The sequence below is a fragment of the Enhydra lutris genome, unplaced genomic scaffold (assembly GCF_002288905.1).
Source record: "Enhydra lutris kenyoni isolate GAN:26980312 unplaced genomic scaffold, ASM228890v2 scaffoldscaffold92, whole genome shotgun sequence".
In the NCBI taxonomy this organism is placed as follows: Eukaryota; Metazoa; Chordata; class Mammalia; order Carnivora; family Mustelidae; genus Enhydra; species Enhydra lutris.
Window position 1 is genome coordinate 1156879 of NW_019154176.1, and position 26841 is coordinate 1183719.

General features: G+C 46.8%; 1 protein-coding gene across 3 annotated transcripts in view; it reads left to right on the forward strand.

Annotated features, from left to right (window-relative positions):
- The first annotated feature begins 12153 nt into the window (after window positions 1-12153).
- The window catches only part of LOC111162543 (calcium voltage-gated channel subunit alpha1 A), a 213317-nt gene continuing 198629 nt past the window's right edge, over window positions 12154-26841 (forward strand). For all 3 annotated transcript variants that reach the window (XM_022527035.1, XM_022527034.1, XM_022527033.1), the window contains exon 1: window positions 12154-12446. In XM_022527035.1, coding sequence (XP_022382743.1) covers window positions 12154-12446 — 293 coding nt within the window. The remainder of the gene's footprint in view (window positions 12447-26841) is intronic.

A 26841-nucleotide genomic window follows, 5' to 3' on the forward strand; every position in this document is an offset into this window, starting at 1 on the left:
CGTGCGTGTTCCCATTCATGTTGTCGCCAAGCTTAACTCTTACCACATTCTCTGTTGTTGTTGTGTGCGTGCTTCCTGCTCTCTTTTTCAGTCACTGGTCCAAACAGAAGAAAATAAAAGGGGTAAGTCCATGTTGCCCAGGCAAGTAATGCTGCTGTGATTCTTTTTTTTTTTTTTTTAAGATTTTATTTATTTATTTGACAGAGAGATCACAAGTAGGCAGAGAGAGAGAGAGAGAGGAGGAAGCAGGCTCTCCGCTGAGCAGAGAGCCCGATGCGGGACTGGATCCCGGGACCCTGGGATCATGACCTGAGTTGAAGGCAGAGGCTTAACCCACTGAGCCACGCAGGCGCCCCTGCTGCTGTGATTCTAACCAGATGTGAGGACTGGGTTTCTCCCATTCTGTCCCTGGACCCCATCCCTCTCGTTCCCTCTTATGACATTATTTGTATTTGGTCTGTGGTTTATCTTTTGCTTCTTCTTTAAAAAATCCCAGCAACTGTTTTTAAATTTTCACATATTCTGTCTCTCTTTTATAAAGATGGTTCACATTCTGCACTCTTCTGAAACTCACTCTGTTCCCTTTTTGAGGCAACGGGGTCCTATTTTGACTTTTCTTGGTTGCTGGGGCAGGAGCAGTGAACAGGTTAGGCAGGACCTTGGGGTCCCAGAACTCAAAACATTTTAAGGGACATGCTGTGACTTTATGGGAGGAAAAGTCTCTCAGGTGAGTTAAAAGTATAAGCTGTGTGTTTCGGGAACTTTGACTGTCAGTCGCAGGGATAGCTGATCATTTTAAAGAGTAAAAGTCTCACCAGTGAGCTTGTGTTTCAAATACAAACGCACCAATCCAGAGCCCGCATCCCCCACCTCCTCTGTGGGGCTCTCACACTCACGGCCACCATCCACCAGCCCTGATCACCCCTGGGCCAGGTGCCAGACAACCAGGGGCAGCCTCACATCCCAGAGCCCTGAAGTTATTCGAACTGGCCAGTCCTAAGACTGTTTACCCCACTCTGTCTCTTCTTTCCTGAGGATACCCCAATAGAGGCTCTTGCCCACATTTTGCCTTTGCTCTTTTCCCCTCTGAGCAACCTGGTGCTTCCCTCTGTGGCCCTGAGTGACATGGCAACATGGCGTCCCCCCTTCTCTTGGCATCTGTGAGGAGAATGAGCTCTCTATCCGATGGCAGTCAGCTCCTGATCAGTTGGCCTCACCATATCTGAATAGCAATACAACCTATATTTTATTCTTATTTTTTAAAAGTCAGATGTTTTAAAGAGGGTACATATGAAATACAGTGAGAGCATTTTTTAAAAAAGATTTTGTTTATTTATTTGAGAGAGAGAGTGTGTGTGTGCACAAGAGAGCGCAGGGCTTGGGGGTTGTAGAGCAGCAGAGGGAAAGGGAGAAACCAGGGCTCAATCCCATGACCCTGGCACCATGACCTGAGCCAAAAGCAGACACTTTGTTTAACTGACTGAGCCACCCAGATGCCCTAGTGGGGCATTTTTATTTAATTAATCCATTTATTTTTAAGTAGGCTCCACACCCAAGGTGGGGCTTGAACTCACAACCCTGAGATCAAGGGTTGCATGTTTCACCTAAAACCTGTATTTTATTTATTTTTTTTTAATAAGGATTTTTATTTATTTATTTATTTGACAGAGAGAGATCACAAGTAGGCAGAGAGGCAGGCAGAGAGAGAGGAAGGGAAGCAGGCTCCCTGCTGAGCAGAGAGCCCAATACGGGGTTCGATCCCAGGACCCTGGGATCATGACCTGAGCCGAAGGCAGAGGCTTAACCCACTGAGCCACCCAGGCACCCCAAACCTGTATTTTAAAACAGTAAATGTCCAACATGGGATGACAGCCCTGTTGGCCCTGTCACCTCCCTTAGTTCATTCTTGTCCCCCTCCACTCCCATCTGCTCCAGTCACCACCATCACAGACCTTTGCTGCTGGGGTTCCCTCACCCTGGCCCCCCTCTCCTGATGTCTGCACCTCTGTTCTTCTCTTTCCAAGGGTCTCAGCTTAAATGCCACCTTCTCAGAGCTCTCTTTCTGAAATAACTCCCCTCCTCTTCTGTCTGACACCCTCTCTGCTCCAATTTTTCTTCTAAAGACGATCTCTACCTGACATTTGCTAGATCTACCCAAGTTCACTCATTTTTTTTTTTTCGGGTTTCTCTGCCGTAGAACATGAATTTCATATTTGTTCTATTCATGGCTGTAGGTCTCCTTGCTGCCTGGCAGAGGGCCTGATATAGAAGAGATGCTCAGTAAACATTTGTTGCATGCAACATTTGTTGCAAGGATGAATAATCAAAGGAGTGGACCATTTTTCTTGAGTGTTGCAAATGAAGTAGCATGTTTGGCTCTGTTGTCTGTGACTTTATCTCCAGATGTGACAGAACTTATTTTTTTTCAAGTTGAGGGGACCTAGCTCAGCTCTCAGTCCAGAAAAACCAAGACGGGGTTTCCCTAAGCAGATGTGGTTCGTTTGATTAAATTTCCCTTTGCTAATGTCTCAGGATACACATGAATATATAAGTAAGCATTTAATCAAGCTCCTGACTTACAGAGGGGTTGGATGCTGAATATAATTTGTAATTGCCTGAGAATATAGTAAGCTTGAGTACTTTTGTTTCCATAATTAAGTGTGAGGTTCCCGTTGCAACGCGAATCAAGAATAATTCAAGTAGTTGACAAGAGTATTTTTCCTTTTGGAAAAGTTCAAACAAATACAAAAGAAGAGAGACTAGAATGATAGCCTACCATATCTGTCTTTAGTTATTTGGTTATTATCCACTCATGGCTCATCTTATGATACTGTATTTAAACTTTTAACATAACCTTACTTTGCAAATTAAAGCAAACCTTTAATTTGCTCTAACATAACCCAGGGTTCTGTTAAAGCAAACCTCAGACATCACATGATCTCACCTGTAAATATTTTAATATGCACTTCTAAAAAGCGACGGACTCTCTAGTTGCTGGGGGAAAGCAGTATGGCAATTCTTCAAAATATGAAACATAAAATTAGCGTATGCGCCAGCATCCCACTTTGGGATGGAGAATATACCCCCAAGAGTTGAAAACAGGGACTCAAAGAGTTTCGTATACCCATGTTCATAGAAGAGTTGTTCACAATAATCGAAAGGTAGAAGGCAGCCCAAGGGTCCACTGGCAGATGAGCGGATAAACAGAAATGGTACAACCATATGGTGGGATATTATTCAGTCTTCAAAAGGAAAGAAATTCTGGGGCGCCGGGGTGGCTCAGTGGGTTAAAGCTTCTGCCTTCAGCTCAGGTCGTGATCTTAGGGTCCTGGGATCGAGCCCTGCATCGGGTTCTCTGTTTGGCGGGGAGCCTGTGCCCACCCCCCCACCGCCGCCGCCTGCCTCTCTGCCTACTTGTGATCTCTGTCTCTCTCAAATAAATAAATAAATAAATAAAACCTTGAGAATATTATGCTAAGTAAAATAAGTGAGTTATAGAAGGACTAATACTGTATGATCCCACTTTATAGGAGGTCCCCTAGAGGAGTTAAATCCATTGAGACAGAAACCAGAATGGCAGGTGCCAGGGGTTGTGGGAGGGGGATGGGAGTCCATGTTCAGTGGGGATGAGTCTGTTTGGGGGGATGGAAGAGTTCTAGAGAAGGATGGTGGGGTTGATAGCACAAGAGTGTGAAGATATCCAGTGCCACTGACCTGTGCACTTAAAAATGGTTCAGATGGTCACTTTTACGTGATGCATATTTTACCATCAAAAAAGAATGGTTCATTGGAAAAGCTGTGACTTTAATGCCATTATCATATGTGTGGCGGAACGAGGGCGGTATTTTCAGTCCTTATCTGGCTTTATGTTTGGTAGCGTTTGACACCAGATCCCCATCCCTGGGGGTTCTTGTGGCATCACCCACATTTTCCTCCTACCTCCTTGATGGTGCCTTCTCAGCCTGCGCTAGAGGCTTCTGCTTCTCTGCTCTGCCTTTAAATGTCAGCCCTTCCCAGGACTCCTTCCTAAGGCCTCGGCCCTCTCTGGGTCCATGGTCCAAAATCATCCCACCCACTTCCAAGACCTTCATAGCGATGGTCCCCATGCTGGTTTGCTGGAGCTGCCGTATTTACTACAAACTAGGTCACTTAAAGCAACGAAAAGTTATTCTCTCACCATTTGGGAGTCAGCAGGGCCATAGACCCTCCATGAGCTCTGGGGAGAATCTGTTCCTTGCCTCTCTCTCTCTCAGCTTCTGGTGTTTCTGGCAACCTTTGGGATTCCTCAGCTTATGGAGGCTTCACGCCAACCTCTGCCTCTGCCTCTGTCTCTGTCTCCATGTGCTGTCTCCTCTGTGTCTGTCTTCTCTTTCTCTGGGTCTCTTATAATAAGGACACTTGTCCTCGGATTTAGGGCCCACCCAGATAATCCAGCATAAGCTCATCTCCAAAATCCTTTGACTTGATCGCATCTGCAGAGATCACTTTCTCCAAATAAGATTACGTTTTCAAGTTTTGGAAATCAGGATGTGGACATCTCTTAAGGGCTACCCCCCAAAACGTGTCCCTGTTGCAAATTCTCTCCTGAGTCCAGAGCCATATAGACAGCAGACAACTGTCTCCCAGTGAGTCTCCAGTCTAATCATGAGCAAATAGCAAATAAACCAAAACCGAGGGGCATTCTACAAAATCCATGACCAGGTACTCCCACAAATTATCAAGATTGTGAGAGACAAGGAAAGAAACGATCAAAAAGAAAGGGAAGTAGGGAGACCAGATGACTCAATAGCATGTGGCATCCCAGCTGGGATCTCCAAACAGGAAAAGGTTATTGGTGGAAAAACTAGTGAAATTTGAATAAAGTTAGGGTTTAGTTAATAAACTACCTGGGCACCTGGGTGGCTCAGTCAGTTAAGTGTCTGACCTCGGCTCTGGTCATGACCTCAGGGTCCTGGGATTGAGTCCTGCAGCCATCCAGCTCCCCGCTCAGCAGGGAGTCTGCTTCTCCATCTCTGTGCTCCCCCACACTGTGTTCATATACAAGTGCACTCGCTCTCTCTCTCTCTCTCTCTTTCTCACATTGTACCAGTGCTGGTTTCTTAGTTATGGGTTATATAAGATGTTAACATGAGGGGAAGCTGGATGAAGAGCACAGGGTAACTCTCTTGTACTATCTCTTCAAGCTTTTGGTAGATCCAAAATTCTTCCAAAATAAAAAGTTTGTTTAAAAAAATAAAAATTCTCTGATATTGAAATCAGTCTGGGTCAATGACATACACAGACTCAGATCCCACGTATGGAAAGGTGACTTACGGTGATTTTTAAAAATAGACTTTGTTTTTTGGAGCATTTTTAGATTCACAGCCAAAGGGAGTGGAAGGTACAGAGATTTCCCACATACCCCACTCCCTGCACACACACAGCCTCCCGCATCATCTACAAGGTACACTCGTTCCAACCGATGAACCTTCACGGACTCACCATTATCACCCAAAGTCCATAGTTTACATTAGGGCTCACTCTTGGTATTGTACATTCTGTGGATTTTGAGAAATGTGTAATGACGTGATCCATTATTATAGTCTCAGAGTAGTTTCACTGCCCTAAAAATCCTCTGTGCTCCATCTATCTATTACCTAACGCTGGTGACCAGTGATCTTTTTACTCTCTCTGTAATTTTGCCTCTTCCAGAATGTCATATGGGTGCAATCATGCAGTGTCCAGCTTTTTCCTATTGGCTCCTTGAACTTAATAATACACATTAAAGATTCCCCCATGCCTTCTAATTTCTCAAGAGCTCATTTCTTTTTAGCACCGAATAGTATTTAATCATCTGGATGTCCCACAGTTTATCCATTTACCTATTGAAGGACACCTTGGGCTTCCAAGTGTTGGCGATTATGAATAAAGCTGCTTATTGGCATCCGTGTGCAAGATTTTGTGTAGAAGTCTTCAACTCCTTTGGGTAAATGCCAATGAGTGTGCCATTGCTGGATCCTATGGTAAGAGTAAGTTGAATTTTGTAAGAAACCACTAAACTGTCCTCCAGAGTGGCTGTACCAATTTGCATTCCCAGCCAGCTGTGAGTGAGAGTCCTGTTGCTCCACATTCTCGCCAGCATTTGGTTTTGGGCCCCTCTAACGGGTGTGTAGGGGTATATCCTTGTTTTAATTTGTATTCCCCTGATGACATGTGATGCAGGGAATCTTTTCATATGCTTGTTTGCCATCTGTGTATCTTTGTCAAGGTGTCTGTTAAGGTCTTTGGTTCATTTAAATATCAGGTTCACATTCTTATTGTTGAGTTTTAAGAATTCTTTGTATATTTTAGTTAACAGTCCGTTATCAGACATATCTTTGCAAATCATTTCTCCCTGTCTGTGGATTGTCTTCTGTTCTCTTGACAGTGTCTTTCGCAGAGCAGAGAGTTTTAATTTTAAGGAAGTTCAGCTTTTTAATTCATTCCAAGGTCATCTAGATTTTCTCCTATGTCATCTTTTAGGAGTTTTATAGTTTTGCATTTTATATTTAATCTGTGATCCATTTTAATGTATATGAAAAGCATAAGATCTGTTCAGACTTCTTTCATTTTACGGATGTATATGTCCAGTAATTCCAGTGCTATTCATTGAAAAGACAGGCTTGCTTTGTATTTCCTTTGGTCCTTTGTCAAAGATCAGTTGGCCTATTTCTGAGCTCTCTCTTCTGCTTCATTGATCTTTTTGTCTATTCTTTTGCCAATATTATACTGTCTTGATTACTGTGGCTTTATAGTAAGTCTTGAAGTTGAGTAGTGTCCGTCTTCTAACTTTGTTTTCCTCCCTCAACATTGTTCATGTTGGCTATTCTGGGTCTTTTGCCTCTCTGGATAAACTTTAGAATGATTTTGTCAATATATACAAGATAACTTGCTGCAATTTAAAAAAAAATACTTTATTTGTTTGTGGGGGGCAGAGGGAGAGGGAGAGAGAGAATCCTTAAGCAGATTCCCCACTGAGCTTGACTTGCTGCAATTTTGATTGAGATTGCAGGGAATCTATAGATCAAGCTGGTAAGGACTGGCATCTTGATTATATTGAGTCTTCCTATCCATGAACATGGAATATCTTTCCAGATGGTGGTGATTTAAACATCTATTTACCATTTCTTGATTGTTAATTTTGTGCCAGTCATTGTGCTAAGCTTGATCTTAATTAATCCTTTCAGCAACCTGTGGAGTAAGGAGATTTGTCTCCTTTTTACACATGAGGAAGTTATAGTTCAGAGAGTCTAAGAGCTTTTCCAAAAACACACAGTTTGGAAGCACTATAGCTAGGATTTGAATCCAGGTCTGCATCCAGAACGAGGCTCTGCCTCATTTCTTTTTAGAAATTTGTAGGGCATGTACTGCTCTGTAATGTCATGTCTGGAGTGACGGCCACATTCCATCTCTGGATTCACTCTTACTGCTACATCATGACCCACAAATGTCTGGATTATAAGATTTGTTTTTTGTCATTTATACTCTCTATCTCCCAAAGATCTTGGTATTCATTCCCAGACTGGTATCCAGACCAGAAGGCAGAGACCAAATGTCTTTTGGCTGATCCATTTTTGCAACTCAACATGACTGGATTAGCTGGTAATTGTTTTAACAGCCAAATGAATGTGATTTGCAGTTTTTTATTTGGAGCACTTATTTCAGAGATGCTAGCCCTGTTCAATTGAATAACATTCTCAAAGCCAGTATGGTAATGCTGCTGCTGATTGATAAATTAAACCTCCAGCTGGCAGATGTGTTAAAGATTAGAACCAATGGCTGAGACTCATTCCTGGAGGCCTGCTGTTAAACTGCTTCTATCTATGATGCTAATGAGATTCTATACCATTCTAACTGGTCAACATTAGTAATTTGGATTAATGGGGTGCAAGATACTACCTACTAAAGTTATTTGAGGGGCTATGAAGATTTCTTGCCCATCCATCCCATTTCCTAGGTGATAGTAAGGTTCTAACATTAGGGATTCATTCCTTTGGCTACATAATTTTTTTTGTTCTTTGTAAGGTGAATCTATAAGGATAATGTACTTGGAGCCCTGTTACCCTTTAGGGGGCCTGAGTTAAGTTCTTTCCAAAAAAAGGCTGATTGAGCAATTGAGGGGGTCGGAGGTCTTAGAAAGATTCTGAGGAAGAAGAGGTATACTCAGATATGTCGAACTTCATAATCAGACACACTTTGGAAATGCCATTTGGTGAGAGGAAAGGGTAGACTTTCTGCCACTTTGGTGGGGAGCATTTGGAAATGTGTATGGATATCTTTGTTAGGCACAAGATTGGGGGTACCATTGACACTTAGTGGGCTTGTGCCAGGCATACTAAACAGCCCACAATGCACAGGACAGACCCAAACAACAAGAATTTTTCCACCAAAAATGCCAACAGTGCCCCCTTGATAAATCTAGAGAATGCCAAGATAGGGATGGTAAGTTTGCCTTTCAGAGTAGTGATTGCCAAACCTAGCTATACCCCCAAGGACTTGCTGAATGGGAATTTGGGAAGAGGGGAGGGCCCAGGAGTCTGAATTTTACAACACTTTGCCAGTGGTTCTGATATGCAGTCAGCTTGTCTGCTGTCAAGGCATGGATTAGAGCATTCCAGAGGACCATTTGTTGTCTTCCAGTTTAAAAAATAAATAAATAAATAAAAACCAGTGTTTGTTGTAGGGACTTCACAGTCAAAGTGCACAATGAGAATTACAGGTCACCATGACAAGTGATGCCACTTGGGACCTACATCCAGAAGCATGACAAGCATTTTCTTTTGAAGGATAGCACACACAGAAAACTGCGTAACTCATAGAAGTATAATTCCAGTGTGTGTCTGTGTGTGTGTACACTGTGCGTGTATATATATACCACCTCCTCTTTATCCATTCATCTATTGATGGACACTTGTTTGCTTCCATATCTTGGCTATTGTAAATAACATTGCAATGAACATAGAGGTGCCTATATATCTTTTCATTTGCCTTTGTATGAACAACATATAATAGGAATTATATACTATGTTCTACTATGTGTCTGGCTTTTTTGGCTTAGCATAATGGTTGTGAGATTGGCCCATGCATTTGTATATAGCTGGGGATCCTCTGTTCTCACCTGCATGTATGAACATGCATACATACCTTATCAAGTAGATGTCACTCTTTCCTGAAAGACTCTGGGGTCTTTGGAAATCTGTGTAGGTAACACTTATGCTATGAAACTCCACTGTCTTCTCAGGAAAGTCCATAAAAACAAGTTATTGTAAGTTTGCTTTGCACGACATGATCTTCTTACATGACTGGCCTTTGGCATCCATGCACCTGGGATTACTTCTTGTTTTCCATTGGCTATCATTTGCCTTGAGATATGAAGTAACAGGAAATACAAAAATCATTACTATTTGTCAAGAATCCTATATGCTCCATCTCGTTGCAACTCTAGTTAGTCTTGGTTTTATCATTTTGTCCATACTTTGACAAGTTAGAAAATCTTGAAAATGCTGTAAGCAACCTGTACAGGATGACTCATAGCACAGAATGGGGAATTTATATAAAGATGTATCTTTTCTAGAATGTTCCAAAGAACTCAAATACTCATGGGGGTGATCAACTCAAATTCAACTAGCTAAGGCTTAAAAATATATGTATTTGCCTTCTTCATCCTGTTTCTTAACCCCTACCCTCACTCCTGCCCTCTAAGCCTATACATGGATTCCTAAAAATTCAGTGGTTTCTTGGTACATCCACGTTGGAAGACAGTTTGGTGACATTTTACAAACCTGAAGGTAGGCATACTCTGGGACCCAGAAATTCCATTCCTAGGGCTATTTCCTACAGAAATGCATGCTCACAGGCACAGAGTATTTGAGGCAGGAATGTCTAAAGCCCCAACTGGGAACAGTCCAAATGTCCATCAATGGGATAATAGTAAACAAATTGTGACATACTCCTTCAATGGAATACTATGTAGCAGTGAAAGTGAATCAATCACAGCTACACATGACAACAGATGAGTCTTAAAGACATGATGTTGGACCAAAGAAGCCAGACATCACGGGATATATACTGTATGTATGATTCCATTTATGTAAGAATTCAAAAAGATGCCAAGTAGAACTGTACTATTGGGAATGCAAATAAGGTAAAAGTATAAGGAAAAGCAAGGTTATTAATAGTATAAAGTCAGAACAGTGATTATGGCTGGGGGAAGACCTGTGTGTGTGTTTCTGGGAAGCTGGCGATGTCCCACTGGTAGCCCTGGACCTGCGTGTTAGTTTCAAGAGCATTGGTTTCACAACCAAGTCTTCAACTGTACTTATGCTGTAGGCATTTTTCTGTGTGTTTATTCAACTTCACAATACAAAAAAGGGAATGGGAAATAAACTGCAGTGGTTCTGGAGGGAAGTGAACACGATGCCCAATATTAGGACCTGGTTTAGTTATCTGCCTCAAGCCGTTAAGATTGCCACCTCTGGAGTTTTCTCAAAGAGGAGCTGAGCCTTTTATTCCAGCTTGCCCGGCCTCTGTGACTTGAAACTTTGACAGCAGTGCCCCCAAATCGTTCTCCTCAAAAAGTGTGTTTTGCTGAACGGACCAGATTTGTTTAGAGACGGACTAATTGCACCCCTGGACACGAATCTCCTCTCTTTTTATCATTAAGTTTCTTCCTCTTAACCTCCTCCTTGCAAGATGCTGAGAGCGTCCGGTTGTCTGCAACCGAAATGAAACCCATTGGAAAACAAGGTCTCCTCCCAGGGGAGGAGGAATCTGTTGTCCCAACTTCCCCCCTGCCTCCCGACCATCCGGCTCTCCCCACTTCTCCCCCACAAACTCCGCTGAGCCGGGTCCCCTCGCGCCTCCGCGATTGGTCGTGGGCCATCATGTGTCGACATTCTGGGTGGGTCTTTCTCCCGTTAAACTCATCAATCGCTCCTCTTTGGAGCTTCGCTGGCCAGTGGTTTAGACCTTTGAGCCCATTTTCCCTCTTCTTTCCTCTTCCCCCACCCCTCCACACCCGTCTTATTTTAGCAAAACCTAGAGGAGGAGGAGGAGGCATTGGAGGGTGGGGGGGAACGCCAGGCATTGCAGCATCCGGGAGCAGCTACTGAGTGGCTAAGCGAACGGCGCATACCTCTCTCTCTCCCTCTCTCTCTTTTTCCCCTGTTGGGAATTTTCAGGATTTCATTGCTGCAATTTAACCCCAAGATGAGGCACGGTTGAGCGAAAGGCTGCGCGCACACGCACACTCACACTCCTTCGTGAACAGAAGAGGCAGCCGCTGGTGATTCAGGAAGAAAAAAAAAAAAAAAAAAAATCACCCGGACCTTGCGGCTTCAAGACTCCTTAAGAGCCCTCCGGAGCGTTTCCCTCCCCCTCCCCTTCTTTCCCTTCCCGTTAATATTTTTTTCTTTTCATTTAATTTTATTTTTTTGGCTACAGATCTTTCAGCCTTTTTAAGGTCTAGGAACTCAAGCAAACAGAAAGAAGGATTTTTTTTTTTTTTAATTTTGGGGCTGCCCTCCGCCCCCCGCAAGGACCTGGTTTTTATTTTTATTTTTTTAATAAAATTTTTTTTCTAATGGGCCGAGCGCACTCCTTTTGCAAGATGCCAGCCTGACCCGGACCTCGGAGGAATTTGAAGCTTCCACTGCGTCCCGGGGGGGCGTCCTTTGCAAACCGTTCGCGTCTTAAAGGGGGTGTGCGTTGTTTTTTTTTTTTTTTTTTTTAACTGTCTTTTTTTTTTTTTTTTTTTTTTTTCCTCCGGAGTGGGTGGACTGGGGATTGCCTGGATTCCTTCCTCGGTTATTTTTTGCCTCGCTTCCCTCTCCCCTCCCCCTCCCCGGCCCCCGCGCCCCGCCCCCGCACCCTCCTCCGCCCCTCCTTCTCCGGGGTCAGCCAGGAAGATGTCCCGAGCCGCTATCCCCGGCTGGGGCCGGGCAGCCGCCTTGTGAGCCCCCGACCCGAGGCGCCGAGCCGCCGCCGCCCGATGGGCTGGGCCGTGGAGCGTCTCCGCAGTCGCAGCTCCAGCCGCCGTCTTCACAGCCCCGGCAGCATCGGCAGCGGCAGCGGCGGCGGCGGCGTCTTCCGCATCGTTCGCCGCAGCGTAACCCGGAGCCCTTTGCTCTTTGCAGAATGGCCCGCTTCGGAGACGAGATGCCGGCCCGCTACGGGGGAGGAGGCTCCGGGGCAGCCGCCGGGGTGGTCGTGGGCGCCGGAGGCGGGCGAGGAGCCGGGGGCAGCCGGCAGGGCGGGCAGCCCGGGGCGCAAAGGATGTACAAGCAGTCAATGGCGCAGAGAGCGCGGACCATGGCCCTCTACAACCCCATCCCCGTCCGACAGAACTGCCTCACGGTCAACCGGTCTCTATTCCTCTTCAGCGAGGACAACGTGGTGAGAAAATACGCCAAAAAGATCACCGAATGGCCATATCCTTTGCCCGAACCCGGCAGCGAACCCCGGCAGCTGCGCCTCCCCCTCCTCCCTCCGCTTCCCCTCTTCCAGGCTGGGAGAGAGACCCGGGGGTTGATGGGAGGTGGGGGGGGTCTTCCAGGGGCTGGGAGAGGGGGCACCGGGGAGGAGTGTGGAGAATCTCTCCACCCCGAGCTGGGTTGAGCTACCGTGGAGGCTTGGGGTGGGGGAACCGGGGAAGTGGATTCCAGAACGAGGGGTGGGCCCTGGGGTCGTAATAGGGGCCTGGGTGGGAGCTTCAGAGCCAGTTCTGGATGGGTCAGAGTTTTCCCAAATGAGCATGGACCCGGCCGGGGCTTGGGCTCTCTGGCCAGGGCAGGAGAACCACGGGGTCTTTGGTTGGGTTTCCTTAGGTGGCCCTCGCTGGAATCCACGGGAGCTTCCAGAGCCGGAGCCGGAACCCAGCTCACTGGCTTCTCCACCCCTGCCTTCTCCCGAAGAGGGGACCGCTCTCCTAGGGCAGGGCGCTTAGGGGTTCCCAGGGCCAAGAGCTGGTGGAAGAACATGTGGCCTTCACACGGAGGGGCCAGCACTTGCCCGAGCTCATATCCCGGTCTGGGCCTTTGGCCCCCATCTGAAAAAGGCAGTGGTGGGTTGGAGAGCACTTCTTCTCCCCTATGTCTGGGGTCCCATTTCCTTCAGCCACTTCCCAGGGACCTCTTCATCGTTTGGGGTGCAGAAAACATCCCATTTGCCCTATCTGGGGCCCTGACCTGGAAGACCTAGATGGACTATTTCAGTAAGAAAGACAGGGCAAGAGGAAATGAGGTGGCAGGTCCTTCCTAGGGTACGGTGTCAGGCCTTGGGTTGGATTTGCCTTCTCCTACCCTAGGGAACCGGGAGGGGACACCAGGAGAATCAGCCTCCATGTGGACACCTCTGGGCAGGTAAATGCCTTTTTTTTTTTTCCCCTTTAAATCAAAGATCCAGAGGAAGAAGGTGAAGACCACATTTTCCTCTATTGAGATGCTATCAAAATGCAGATCCCCTTGTGTTTCTTTAAATCTGTGCCTGCTTGAAATAAACCTTGAGGAGGGCTTAACATCTGTTGAGATGTAGGCAGGCAAGGATGGGTAATTAGTCGGGCTTTCTAGCAGTTATCTAAGCATGACCTAGATTCCAAGTGGGGGGACGCACCCTGCTCCCCAGGCTGACTGGCCACTGTGCCATGCCCAAATGTGCTGCTCCTTGGCTTGGTTCCAACTGGCTACCCTCCGTGTACAAATGAACAGGGCTGGATGGGCCCCTGGGGCTCAGCAATGAGCCCCCATTCTGTTGTGTTTGGTTTCAACTGTTATATACTCAACAGGGCTGGGCCCCAGGTGGTCCTGGGGTTGCTTCTTTGAGGAGCTCTGTGGCTGGTGGATTCATTTTTAGGGGAACTCAAAATTGAGCAAGCTTTTGGCTTCTGGGTGCTGAAATTGTAAGAGGGCTCTGAGGTTTTGGTGTGAACAGTCTACTTTGAGGGTGGTCAAAATTAGGAGGTTCAGCTGGGGTCTTTCTGGAGGGGCAAATAAGCACGATGTCATCTGGATTGGTGCACAAACCGGGAGCCTGGACTTTGCCTCCCAAGTTCCAACCTTGTGAAGACCCACTGAAATGCTCAAGGGTCTTGTGATCACTCTGCCTGCCTCCCCACCCTCTGCCTCAGGAGTGGTGGGGGCTTGGAGGGTGGCAAGATGTCAATGTGTGCGTGCTCAAATAACTCCAGGGGGTGTCCAGGAGGGAATCACTGGGCTGACTGGTTTCCATGTTGAAAATGGCTTTAGATCGCCTTCTGGAGCCTGGATTTGGAGTCTTCTAAGAGGAAAGGAAGGAGGTGGGAGTCCTAATGTTGTGTCCTCAGCTCACCCCGTCCAGACTGAATGCTGCAGATCAGAGAGCTGTTGGGGAGGGAGGGGATTGCCAGGGACCTCTCAGAAGGAAGAATCTCTGGGGAGGGATGCAGGTGAATCGGGAGCATTCTGCTGGTACTTTAGGTTTTCTTTGGCTTTCTTGCTTTGTGAGTTTGTGCATTTTGTTCTCTGCAGACAGTTTTTATTCTCTTTTTGGCCCGAGGCAGCAAACACATTATACAGCCCCACTCTGGAAGGGAAAGCTCTCCATCCCCCCAATCTGTCACCAAGCAGGGTAATCCAGGTCTAAGCTTTCTGGGGGTTAGGGGGATGAGAGGAGAGAGGACAGAGAGCTGGGGGCAGGGGCGCTGGATAAGGGACTCGGGGCCAGCACAAAGAGACAGACTGGAGAAACGCTGACGAGCCAGGGTACCAGGGCAGACGCTGGCTTCTGTATCCAAACGCTTCTGCCATTTAAAATAATGTCTTTCAGTACTTATTCTGAACTTTTAGAATAAAGGCTAATATATGTATGCAAAAGTACTCAAGTCAAGTCCAGTTTAATATGTGTTCGCAAAGTGACCACAGCCACTGCAACCAGTGCCAGGACAAGAAAGAGGCTGGGACCAGCTCCCCAGATGCCCCCCTCAGGCCCCCTCCACCCCCCCCCCCACTCACGCCACAGGGTTAACCACTACTCTGACTTCTAAGCCCACAGGTTCATTTTCCTCCATTTGGACTTCCAGTCAGTGGAGGCACAGGCTGTGTTCCTTTGTGTTTGGTTTCTTTTGCTCAATAGGATGCCTGTGAGAATCATCTAGATTCCCGCAAGTGGTTGGAGGTGGCTCCTTCTCGTGGCTCTGGGCATTTTACTGTGTGACTCTACCACAGTGTACTTGTTCCCTCTACTTGTGAGTTGGTCAGTCTCCAGATTGTGTCGTTAGGAACATTTTTGTACACGTCTTGGGTTGAACATTTCTCTTGGGTCTGCATCTGGGAATGAAACTGCCCTGCCATTCTTTGATGCATGTGTAGCTGGGTGTGTATTTGGAAATGACATCCACTAAGGGTGCAGAGGGCCATGGAAAGGACCTTCTTTACTGTCTCGTGAGGAGCAAGCGAACGATCCATGAACTTGGCTGTACACTCCATAGGGCCCAAGAGTGTTACTTGCATGTGCAAATTCCAGCATGGCACGCTGGTGGAGGGGGCCGCCTTCCAGTCTCCATGCCCTTGGGCACTTTGCCACAGCAATGCCTTACCCTTCTGTACCCTACTCTCTCGGCACCTCCAAGCTTGAAGCCAGCAGTGAGAATAAGGGTTCTCCTTCATTTTAGTTTTCTCTTCTGAAGCAAGAACACCCAAATGGAAATCTTTGATGTTCAGATTCACACTGCTGCCTTTTTCTTTCGGAGTATGCTGGGTAGCAGGCCGTCTTGACCACACACCTTGGTTCCATGTTTTTGGTGATCGGGAGTCTCATTTCAGTGCGGCCATGATGGGGTCTGGTGCTGGCTTCTAAGGAGCTCAAATCTGTCAGCTTAATAAGGTGCATCTGTCAACCTTACCAGAGCCCCCACTTAATGCCACTCATTCCTTCTGATGTGCTACTAAACGCCAATGTGAATGTCATCTTCCCCCAGTCCTGCTGATGCCAGCAGATCTCCCACTGAGCACGATGTAAGAACTGGGGCTGTAGCAGGAGCCGCGGCCCAGGTCTCTGTGCTGTCCCACTCGGTCTCCTGATTTGGCCGCAAGATTCCAGCTTTTCATCCGTGTTTCTGGCAATCTCCGTAAGGAGCCGAGTCCCATCACATCAGGTAACCTATGGACATTGGCTGATTGGTGTTCCCTAGTTTTTTAAAAGAGGAATGTTCTGTATGGGAACCAGAGGGAGCCCTGGGAGAAGTTGGAGCATGTTATCAGCCCTCTGCTCGTCCTGAAAAGTAGAATGTGCTAGAAGATACTACTATAGAAGGCAAGACAGTGTGACCCCTATGAAACTTCTACTAGACCAGCATGCCTGGTAATTCCAGAAGAGCAGAATTCTGGGAAGTAAGAATTAGCATGGCTTGTCCATTGGGATTTTTTTCTTCCCCACAAAGGTGTGATCCCTCCTCTGTAATCCCCAAACCCCAAAAGCTCTGGAAACCAAAACATCAGATCACGCAGGGGTAAAATCCTACCTGGAACTGACCTGAGTTTACAGTCTTTACATACAGTCTTGACTGATCCCCCATGATGTGCGTTTGGGGTGTTTTGATGCAGAAATGTTTGATATGCTCTGTTATGTATGCCTTGTAGTGTCTCCCAAACTTTCATGTGTGTGAGGATTGACTCGTTCAGATAGTGATTCTGGCCCAGCAGGTTTGGGGTGGGGCCCAGAGTTTTGCTTTTCCAGCAGGATTCTAGGGATTGCCCCTGCCGTGATCTGTGGGTTCCACTGAGAGTAGCCAGGTCATATCATAGGTACATCCTAGGGCCTTTCTCTTCTTGTTCTTCTTGTTCTTCTTGTTCTTCTTGTTCTCCTTCTCCTTCTCCTTCTCCTTCTCCTTCTCCTTCTCCTTCTCCTTCTTCTTCTTCTTCTTCTTCTTTTTCCCCCAAGATCAGGTTTATTGAGGTATAAATTAGTTAGCAGACTTCACCCTTTTTTGTATATAGCACTGTGAGTTTTTGACAGATGCATGCAGTCACGTAGCCACCACCAAAACAAAGATAGCGAATGGTTTCAGGGAGCCTAGCCAGCTGTCGGTGGAGTGTGTGACTCTTGATCTTGGGGTTGTGGATTCGAGCCCCGTGTTGGATGGAGAGATGACTTAAAAGTAAAATCTCAAACAGGTTCATAGTCCCAGGATATCCCGTAATGCTTTCTGAGTCCGCATTACCCAAGACCCCTGCAAGCACGGATCTGTTCTCCATCTTTATGTTTCTGCCTATTCCAGGAGGTCATAGAAATAGAATCACTGTGTATGTAGCCTTTGAAGCCTTGCTTTTTCATGAAGCCATTTGAGATCTATTCCTTTTGTTGTGCATAGGAGTAGTTCGTTTCTTTTTAGTGCTGAGTCGTATTCCATGGGATGACTGGACCACAGTCTGTTCATCCATTTCCCAGTTGAGAGACATTTGGGATGTGTCCAGCTTGGGCAATTGTGACTAGGGTCGCTATAAACATTGGCAGAAGGGTTTTAGTGGGAACATTGGGAATGTACATTCCATTTCTCTTGGGTAAGTAAATACCCAAGAGTCAGATTGCTGGGGTGTGCGGTTAAGTATACCTTTAACTTTATAAGAGACTGCCAAACTATTTTTTCCAAGTGGCTGTGCCCATTTTATGTTCATGTCCTCATTATCCCTTTAAAAGCACCAAATTCTAAACTCCAAAGCACGTCTAGCTTCTAGGGATTAGGTAAAGGATTGTGGGAGTGTATAGACAGTGCTGGATATGGTAGTATTATGTACTGATCAGAGAAATGGGGAAGAGGGAGGAAGGGGGTCTCCAGTGTGGGGAAAGGGACTCTCTTACTTGGAGTGCGCTGCTTCCACCATTCACGGTAAAAAGTCAAGCTCTGAGGCTGTGAGGCTCCATACCTGTCCATGCCTGTCACCCTTGTTCCTGCAGCCCCACCACACCTGGCATGAAGTAAACACTCCGTAAATGTTCTTACGGTGAGTGAAAAAGCCTCTTACTACTCATTTGCACACGCTATAGATCTGCTCTGCCCTTAGGCCAACATTTGAGGTTTTCAGTGGGTTTTAGGTACAGGGGACCAGTGGGGTAGGGGGTCAGAAAGGGGATGTGTACATGAGGTTATCAAACCAAAGAAGGTCTCTGAAGTTACAGTGCTCGGGAAGTTGGGGGACAGTTGCTCTTGAGAGTGAAGTTTTTCTTCAGGGACGTGGGGGGATGTCTCGTGGGTGCTTGGGGCTTAGGTACCACCTCTCCTCCCCGGTCCCCAGTAGCAAGGCACATAAGCCCTCCATCAGCAATGGAAGGCAGCACCGCGAAAGTGGGTTCAATCCAGATATCGTCAAAGCCCAAAAGCCCCACAGTTCATACATTTTGGGGAATGCTAACTCGGCTCTTTGGGAAGGATCAGTGTGGTGCCCCAAAATATGACAGAGGAGAGGGAGAGCATCCTGTGCTGTGGGATGGCCAGGCCCAAGTTCGGGCAGCTCCCCGGCCAGGCTGCTTTGGGCATCAAAGCCTCAGTGTGCGCGATGAGGTTACTGTCTCCCCTCGGAGAACTGGGGAGGTTAAGTGGGTTCACACGTGCTAAATGCTCACTCAGGTCGTGTCGGGCATGAAGAAGCTCCAAAATACATAAGCTATAATGTTAGCACTTTCCCCCCTAATAGTCATTTCTGGAAACTTTGGCTGGAAATCAGGTTCTCTGGGTACGAGTGGGAGCTAAGGGCCCCCCGTGACTGGCCAGGTTGGATTTCTTAATCTGAGTGTGGCACTCGTTAAAGCAACCCTCAGATGTTCTGTATTCGCTGTTCTTTCTGGAAGCTTTAAAGGGGGAAGATTCGTGCCCACTTGACCTATTTTTCTATTCCCTTCGGTCTAAGATAAAATTAATTGTTGTCTTGTCCCTTGATCCCTCCCTTTGTGGGTGACAAGGTGAGGGAGTTTTAAAGTATGTAATTAGCTTCCTTGTTCTCTCTCACACCCCATCTCCTTCTTCTGAGCTGGCCAAGAGTCCAGCCCAGGATGGAGACCAAATGCCTTAGGACAGTTGCTGAGGTCACCCCAGGCAACCAGTGGGGGGTTTAACAGCAGAACCCTGCTCATTTGGGGTTAGAATGTACTTCCTCCCCACCAATTTCTGTCTTTCTTATTTCTCACTTTGTCCCTTACCTCCTCGAGAATAGAGAAGGCAAAGAACATTGCAGGAGAGGGAACCAGGGGGTGGGCTCTGCAACTTGGGTTTCCAGAACCACTGGGCATTAGTCCTTGTCTGGATAGGATGAGCAGATGTCCCAGTTTGCCTAGGACTGTCCTGGTTTTGACATCTCAGGAAACCCAGTAGTTCTGGGCAAAGCAGGACACCAGTCACCCTACTGGTGAGTCCTTAACACCCAAGAAGGGAGAGAGGAGGGGAATAAGAGATGGTGCTAGTATGGGGAAAGAAGAAGATAGGTGACTTTTCCCCTCTGAAAAGCTGGGGCTTTTTATTGGAATGAACTGTGCTTTCGGAAGCTGCCTGTTTAAGGCAGCTAATGCGAGAGAGATCCCAGCTCTGTAGTGAAATTTCTAAGTTAAGTCCAGATCAAGTTTTGTCGTCTCTCTTGGGTCAGAGATGACTTTTATCTTCTGTTCAGACTGGGAACATCCTCTGGTCTTTCATGGAGGTGCTCAGGGCTCAGGTCGGACTTGGAATTCAGAATTAGCAGTCCCTCCCCAGAATGACACTATTGCAGAGCTGGGCCCTGTCCCCGGAGCTGTGAGGGAAATTCAGCTTTGTCGCCCACCTGCCAGTAAATAATGTTCATGCTGTTAAGTACTGTTCTCCTTTTAGGTCTGTGTGTAAAATATATATATATATATATATAATTTTAAATCAATTTCTAAAGTATTTTTATGCAAGTACTTTTGCACGAGGGCTAAGTCTGATTTCAAGAGTAAGTTGACAGATGCGTCTCAGAGGAACCCAGAGGCAGACCTAGAACTTGCCAGTGGCGGGGGAAGAGAGGGTAACATGGCTTCTGACCTTCTAGAACATGCCAAGCTCTTTTATCTTATTGACCTTTGTTATTTTCCTTATTAAAGATAATGTGTATGGGAGGCTATGCCGGTTTTCCTTTGCTCCCGTGAATGTTTGGCATTCGTGGAGTCCGTGTAGGAATGTTTCTGTCTGAGCGATAGCACTAAGGAGTGGAGGTAGAGAAGAGGCAGGACAGGGGAGGTGACTTAGGGTGGAGGCAAAGCATACAGAGCTTCAGGATAGGTGACCCGCACTGCGCAATTCTGCTCCAGCCCCTATTAGTGGCGCCTCAGTCTCCTCATCTGTAAAATGGGCAGAGCGACCCTACACACAGGGAATTCTGGGAGATACTGTAAAAGATACAGTACCCAGAAACCATTTGGTTTATATGATTATGCTGTGAAAAGGATGGCCTTCGGACCCCACAATAGCGAGGGCTGCATTCATGGGGCCACCACGCTGGCCATGAGCCCAGCACCTACAGGGGCTGAATAAATATCCGTGGGGTGTTTTCTCCTGCTTTCCATTAAGAGCCTGTTGCTTTAATCCTGTTACAGCTTCACCATACACTCTCAATATTATCTGTCCTTCCACTTGTTTTTCCTTATTTATTGTGCTAGGATATGGACACGCTGGTGGACCAGCTACATACGTCACAGACTGGAATGGTGGTCCTCTAGGTGTGGTCCCCAGCCCTCCAGGGTCAGCATCATCTGGTGTAAGAGACGGAGGTGCTCACCCCTGAGCATGCATCAGCATCACCTGGGGGCTATTTAGACACAGGGGGCCAGACCTCACCCCCAGAGTTTCTGATTTAGGAGGTTTGGGGTGGAGCCTGAGAACCCACATTTCTAGCAAGTTCCCAGGCGGTGCTGCTACTGCTGGTCTGGGAGCGGGCTTTGAGAAACCCTGAACTAAACATGATCAGTAACCTAATTCCATTTGTGGTCTCCAACCTCCCTTTTCCTCCTGCTCTTCCCCCACTGCGTTCCCCAAAGTCAGCCCCTGTCTCTTGGATGCTGTCTCTTGGACTGTGTGTGTGTGTCTCCCTCCCTCCCTCCTTCTCCTTCTTCCTCTCTTACAGGTTTTATCACATGCACCTTCACATAAATTTAGTTTTCCTGGTTTCTGAACTTGGTAGCCTTCTGGAACTTGTACTTGTCTTTTCCACCCAATTGTATGTTTCTGAGATTCATCTGCTATTGAGTGTAGCTGTAGGTCCTTTCTTTTCTCTGCCTAATTTTGCATTCTGTGATGATACAACAATTTATCCCCTTCCCTGGGTGATGGACATTTGGGATGTTTCCAGTTTGCATGTGTGTATGAGTGCCCGTGTGTGCGTGTATGTTTGCTATTTTGAACAGTGCTGCCGTGAGGAATAAATAATTTTTGAATGAATGAATTCAAGGTGTTAATTTTAGTCTGTGTACTTGGGAACCTAGCTTCAGCTAGAATCAGCTGAGATTCACCAGCGTTTATGGAACACCAGCCATTTGACAGGCCCTGGCTAGGCTGGTTCTCAGTTTCCTCCTCATTCTAAGGGCTAGGGCAGCCAGACAGCCCCTGTTCCTGCCTGGAGAGTTGGGGTCTTGAACTAATTGAAATAGTCAAAAACATTTATGGACTTGAATTCCCTTTGGAAGAGTTGTTAGAATGCAAAAAAATTTAAGTGTCTGGCCTGTTCCTAGCCACAGTGCAGCCTTTTAAGTTATGTATCACGGATGGATGTTTCTGGTCTGTAGGGGAGAATGGTCATCCCATGCAGTTAGTATGGGATGAGTGGATGGATGGATGAATTGATCTGTGGGTGGTTGGACAGATGGATGGAGGGAGCGGATGAAGGAAGGAAGGAAGGAAAAGAGGGAGAGAGGAAGAGGAAAATGAATGGTGTTGGATAGGTGGGTGATCAGATGAGTAAGTGGATGGGTTATAGAGGGGAGGATGAGTAGTAGACTGTTGGATGACCGATGGGTGAATATTTGGGTGGATGAGTAGATGGGCAGATGACTGCACTGGACTGAAGGGTAAGGAGATGGGTGGGTGGACAGATGGGTAAGTGTGTGGGGGATGTTGAAGACAAGGGTGTGTCTGGCAGGGTGGTTGTCCATGTTGGGTGTTTGTGATAGTTGGTGTTCTTATTGGGTTGTTGATGACGAAGTCCCTCCACTTGCCGCCTTCGTTGTACTTTTCTCAGCATCAAATGACTCTTGCATGCTTTTTGTGACAATCAGTGAAAGTGTGTGTTTAGGGCTTACTTCCCTAATTAGAAGGCTCCTTGAGGGTAGGGGACAGAACTTTACCTTCCTCACACCCCCTAGCAGTTCCGGTGCTATATCATGCATAAATGTTAGTTAACTGAGTAATGATGAGGAAAATAAACCGTGTTGTTGACAAAGATGATGAAAATTCTGGGACCACCTAGTTTTATTTATTTCCTCACTGGGACTGGAAGTGGAATTCCTTGGAATTTACCCCATCAGTGGATAGTGGCAGATTGGATAAATGCCCTCCATTCCTACTCACTGACCAGAGATTACAGATTACAGACTACAGATGCATCACTGTCCTATAAAGCCCCACACGATCTAGTCACTGTCTTCTCTTTGTCTCATCTCTTCTATTCTCTGCCAGTTCAGCTCTGTCTCAGCTCCACTGGCCATTTTTGCCCACACCCAGCTCATTTGCATCGGAAGGCAAAGGCGTTTGTGCTGGCGGTTCTCTCCACCTGTCTCCCCGGGGTTGACTCCCCTTTACTTAGGTCTCAATGCAAGGTTTGCATCCTCCAAGAGGTCTGTCCTCTTCATTTATTGGACATCTGAAGTACAAAGAATATTGAATATATGTATACTCTCTTATCTAGAGGGAATCTCTGGAGATGTTTTAATGTATTTCATTCTGTCCCTTTTTATAAGCTTTTGTGAACACATTTCCATGCCACTAGATATCCTTGGAAAGCATTAGAGCTTCCATGTACCGTTGCACAGGCTGTACATTGCACAAGGGTATCGTATCTCATAGACATCATGGAGCTGTACATTTATTATTTCAATTTCCCAGCTGATGAAAGCTTAGTGTCTTGTTCTAGAAAAATGAAGATATTATGACAACTTTCTGACAGATGGACCTAACAACTTGAAAAAGGGGTGTCTTATTTAAATTCACGCAGTGGTGCTGTATGGGTTGGCAGCAACCCCAGAAAAGACTGCTGTTAATATCTGACAGTCTCCGTTTTATGGATGTATCCTACTTCATGAAACCACCTTCAGTTGTATGTTTGTTTTCCTTATAAACAACAGTGCAGCGAACATCTTGGTGCCTCTTTGTCCATGGCTCTGATTATTTTCGGAATAAAATTCTGCTTTAGATCAGGTGCTGAAGTTTGAAAACTGTCACCTGCACTGTCTTTGAATCTGTAAAAGAGATTTTGAGACCAGGTGACTCAAAGTTCAGGAAGTTGATGGGGAGGGGCAGGGAAAGAACTGCTGTTTGGTTTGGAGTTTTTCCTGGGCTGCATGGAAAGAGTGCTTTCGAACTGGGGGTGCTTTCTCCTGCCAAGGGACTTTTGGCAATGTCTGGAGATGTTTCTGGTTGTCGTGACCGTGGAGGGCAAGGTGCTACTGGCATGTAGTGGGCAGAAGCCAGGGCTGCTGCTGAGTGTCCTAAAATGCACAGGACACCCCCATCTGTTCCCCCCCACCCCGCCCCAGGAAAGAATCATCCAGCCCAAGGTGTCAGTAGAGTCGAGATTGAGAGATCCTGATGTAAAAGATATCACAGATTTCCTGGAGGGGAGTGGGTGGATTTTGGGTGACTTAAATTGAATTTACAGTTTCTCTTCCTAGCTGGGTGTCTAAGCCAGCTTTCTGTGAACTTTAGATCTCACACGATCAGCAACAGGCTTGCTACCGACAGATTCGTTGATGTAAATATAGATGAGTATATAGAAGGAAATCTCAGCCGGAGTTGGAAAATGTTGGAATGAAAGCTGCTGCGGCCTTTCCTTCTCTTTCCTTCTCCTTCTGTTGCCCAGTTTTTAAATCGTGTCTCACTTCTCTGGGCTCCTGGTGTGGTGGGTGCTGTTGGTGTAGACCATGGTTCTCTATTCCCTTAGTCCCAGCATCCCAGGCTGGCCTTGTGCGGGAGCCAGAGACAGTGCCCGGGGCAGGTTAGCTTAGAGATGGGAGTGGAGAGAGGAGTGCATTCATTCATTCACAGTGAATTCATTTACTTATAAATGTTTATTGAGCACCTACTATGTGGCAGGCGAGAAGGGGCAGATGAGGTCAGGAAGGTGACAAGATACGACTATTTCCTTAGGTCAGAGTCCTGGAAATGGCAGCACTGAGTCATATGTCAGGCTTTGGGGCTAAATGGCAAGGAGCAGGAAGTCCATGTTCTTTCAGACCTGGAGGTCCCCTTTCCTTGGTTCCGTGAACCAACTGGCTTGCCCTTGATTTTCATCTCTACCAGAGACATAAGCGAAAAGTGGGATTCCCCTTGGGGTGCAATGTGCACTTTCAGGAACTGAAGAAGTAGAACATTTTCTGGGTCTGCGTGGGCCATCTGCATTTCCTTCATGATGTCCCTGGTCATGTCTTTGCTCTGTCTTCTCTAGAGATATTCTGCAGGTATCTTCTGGGGAAATGCATCGTATGTCTACCCTCAGGGGTTCTGTGGCTCTCTGTTGGGTCTGAGGCAGCCCAGCGCGGTGGTTAAGAGGGAGGGCTGTAGAGCCAGTCTGCCTGGGTTCGAATCTCGATATTTCTTTATAGTTTCATCATCCTGGGTGAGTTGCCTAACCTGCTGGGTATCCTCTTCCTCGTCTGCGAGATGCATATAACATCAGTGTCTACCTCGCGGGGTTGTCGTAGGCTCAAGCAGCACCTAGAACAGTGCTTGGCACCCAGCGGACAATAAGTTTGGTTGCGCTGTTGTTCAAGGGGCTAGGCGTTAGCGTTTCCCCTCATCAATGCAATAGTTTGTGTTTCTGTGGACCCCTGTTGGGGTCTCAGGGCGCAGTGGCCACTGTGTGATTTAGAGCAAGCTGTTCAAGCTTTTGTGCCAGCTATGGCTCTTCTAAATGACCAAACAGGATCCTTCATTCGCCCCAAAACTTGATGAGAAGCAACTGGACCATTCTCCACATTCATGATGAGTGGGTCCTCTCCTCCCTCCTCTGCTCATTCATGTCCTGGATTTCACTGGAGCCCTGGCAAAGAAGTACCATATTCTGGGAGGATGTGGGAACCCTGGGCCTTTTGGACAATGGTTAATAGCTCCTCTTTCTGGAGAGCTTATGACTCTCAGGCTGTGTGAAGACTACTTTGGCTGACTTAATCTTTATACCTGCCCCAAGAGTTCAGTGGGTTTATTTTTGGCCTCATTTTACAGATGAGCACACTGAGGTTCAGAGAGCCAAAGTCGCTTGCCAAGGTAACACATCTAGTGAGTGGGGAAACCTCACTGGACAGGTATCAGCACAGCAGGGGACAAAGTCCCAGAGGGGCAAAAGCTCAGGTTGTGTCTGGGAAGGCATTCATGCTCCAGAGAAGGTGGAGTGCCCGTGGGCAAGAGCTGGCACAAGGGAGTAGTTAAGGGATAGGGTTTGAGATCACCCAGAACTGGGTGGTTTCCCTCTGTCAGGGCTGTGGCCTTTGGGATGCTACCTAACTTCAGAGATCCTCAGTTTTTTCATCTGTACAATGTCTGTGAGTAAAATAATACTTAAGTCCTAGGGAGGCCAGAAGGATGAAATCGATGGTGAATGTCAAAAATCATGCTTGGCACAGAGTACATGCTTTAGCAAGTGGCAGAAGCTCTTTATTCCCTCATTGGTCTGGGCACTGACACAGACAGACACAGACAGACATAGGCGGCCGCCCTGATGTGGCTGACATTCTAGCTGGGAAGACAGACCAAGGACCAGGTAAAGGACACTGTTTGAGTGTAGTAAATGCTATGGTACAACAGTAAAGTAGGGATAGGAGATAGAGCAGGACGGTGAGGGCAGAGAGTGCTGGCGCTGAGCCAAGACAGGAGGATACCCAAGACGGGGGTGGGCATGATTCTGGAGCAGGGAAGGTGAGAAGCTGGTGGGGTGAGCCTAGAGGTCTGTTTCATAGGTGGCTTTGTCTAGGGAGTGAAAGGGGTTGGATGGAGAGACCCAAGGGAAGGCAGGTGAAGGGGACGGGTGAGGGGCCCTGAGCTGGTGGGCAATGCTGGAGAAGGAGAGATGGAGAAGACCCAAGAGATTCTCTCATTTCTTCCTTTCTTGGAAGAGTGTTTCTCATTCTTAAAGATGCAGGCAAGGGGATCACACTCCAGGTTATTTTTGTCTCTAGGTTATTTAGGAAGGTTTTAAGGCACCATTTTCTTCCTAACCATTTGAGATCCCATTTTTTCTTTCCTTGGAGATTGTATAGACCCGTGCTGCCCAGTAGAGTAGCCAGTAGCCAGGTGTGGCTATATTGCCTTAAAATTAATTTAAATTAAACAAAAAGCAAAAGTCAGGCCTTCAGTTTTAAGAGCCACATTTCAGGTGCCAGATTGCCACATGTGGCTGGTGGCTACCATACCAAATGACACAGATCTAGAAAATTCCATTGCTGTGGAATATAGGATATGCTGTTTAGAACATGCAAGAGCCGCATCTCCTGGGAGCTTGTTAGAAATACAAAATCTCAGTCCCTACCCTTACCCCTCTATCTGTTCAGTCCCAATCTGCATTTCAAGGAGATCCTCAGGTTGGCTAGACTTGGAATCACCTAGAAGTTTTAGAAATGCTGATGCCCTGAGCCCCACCCCACAGGTGC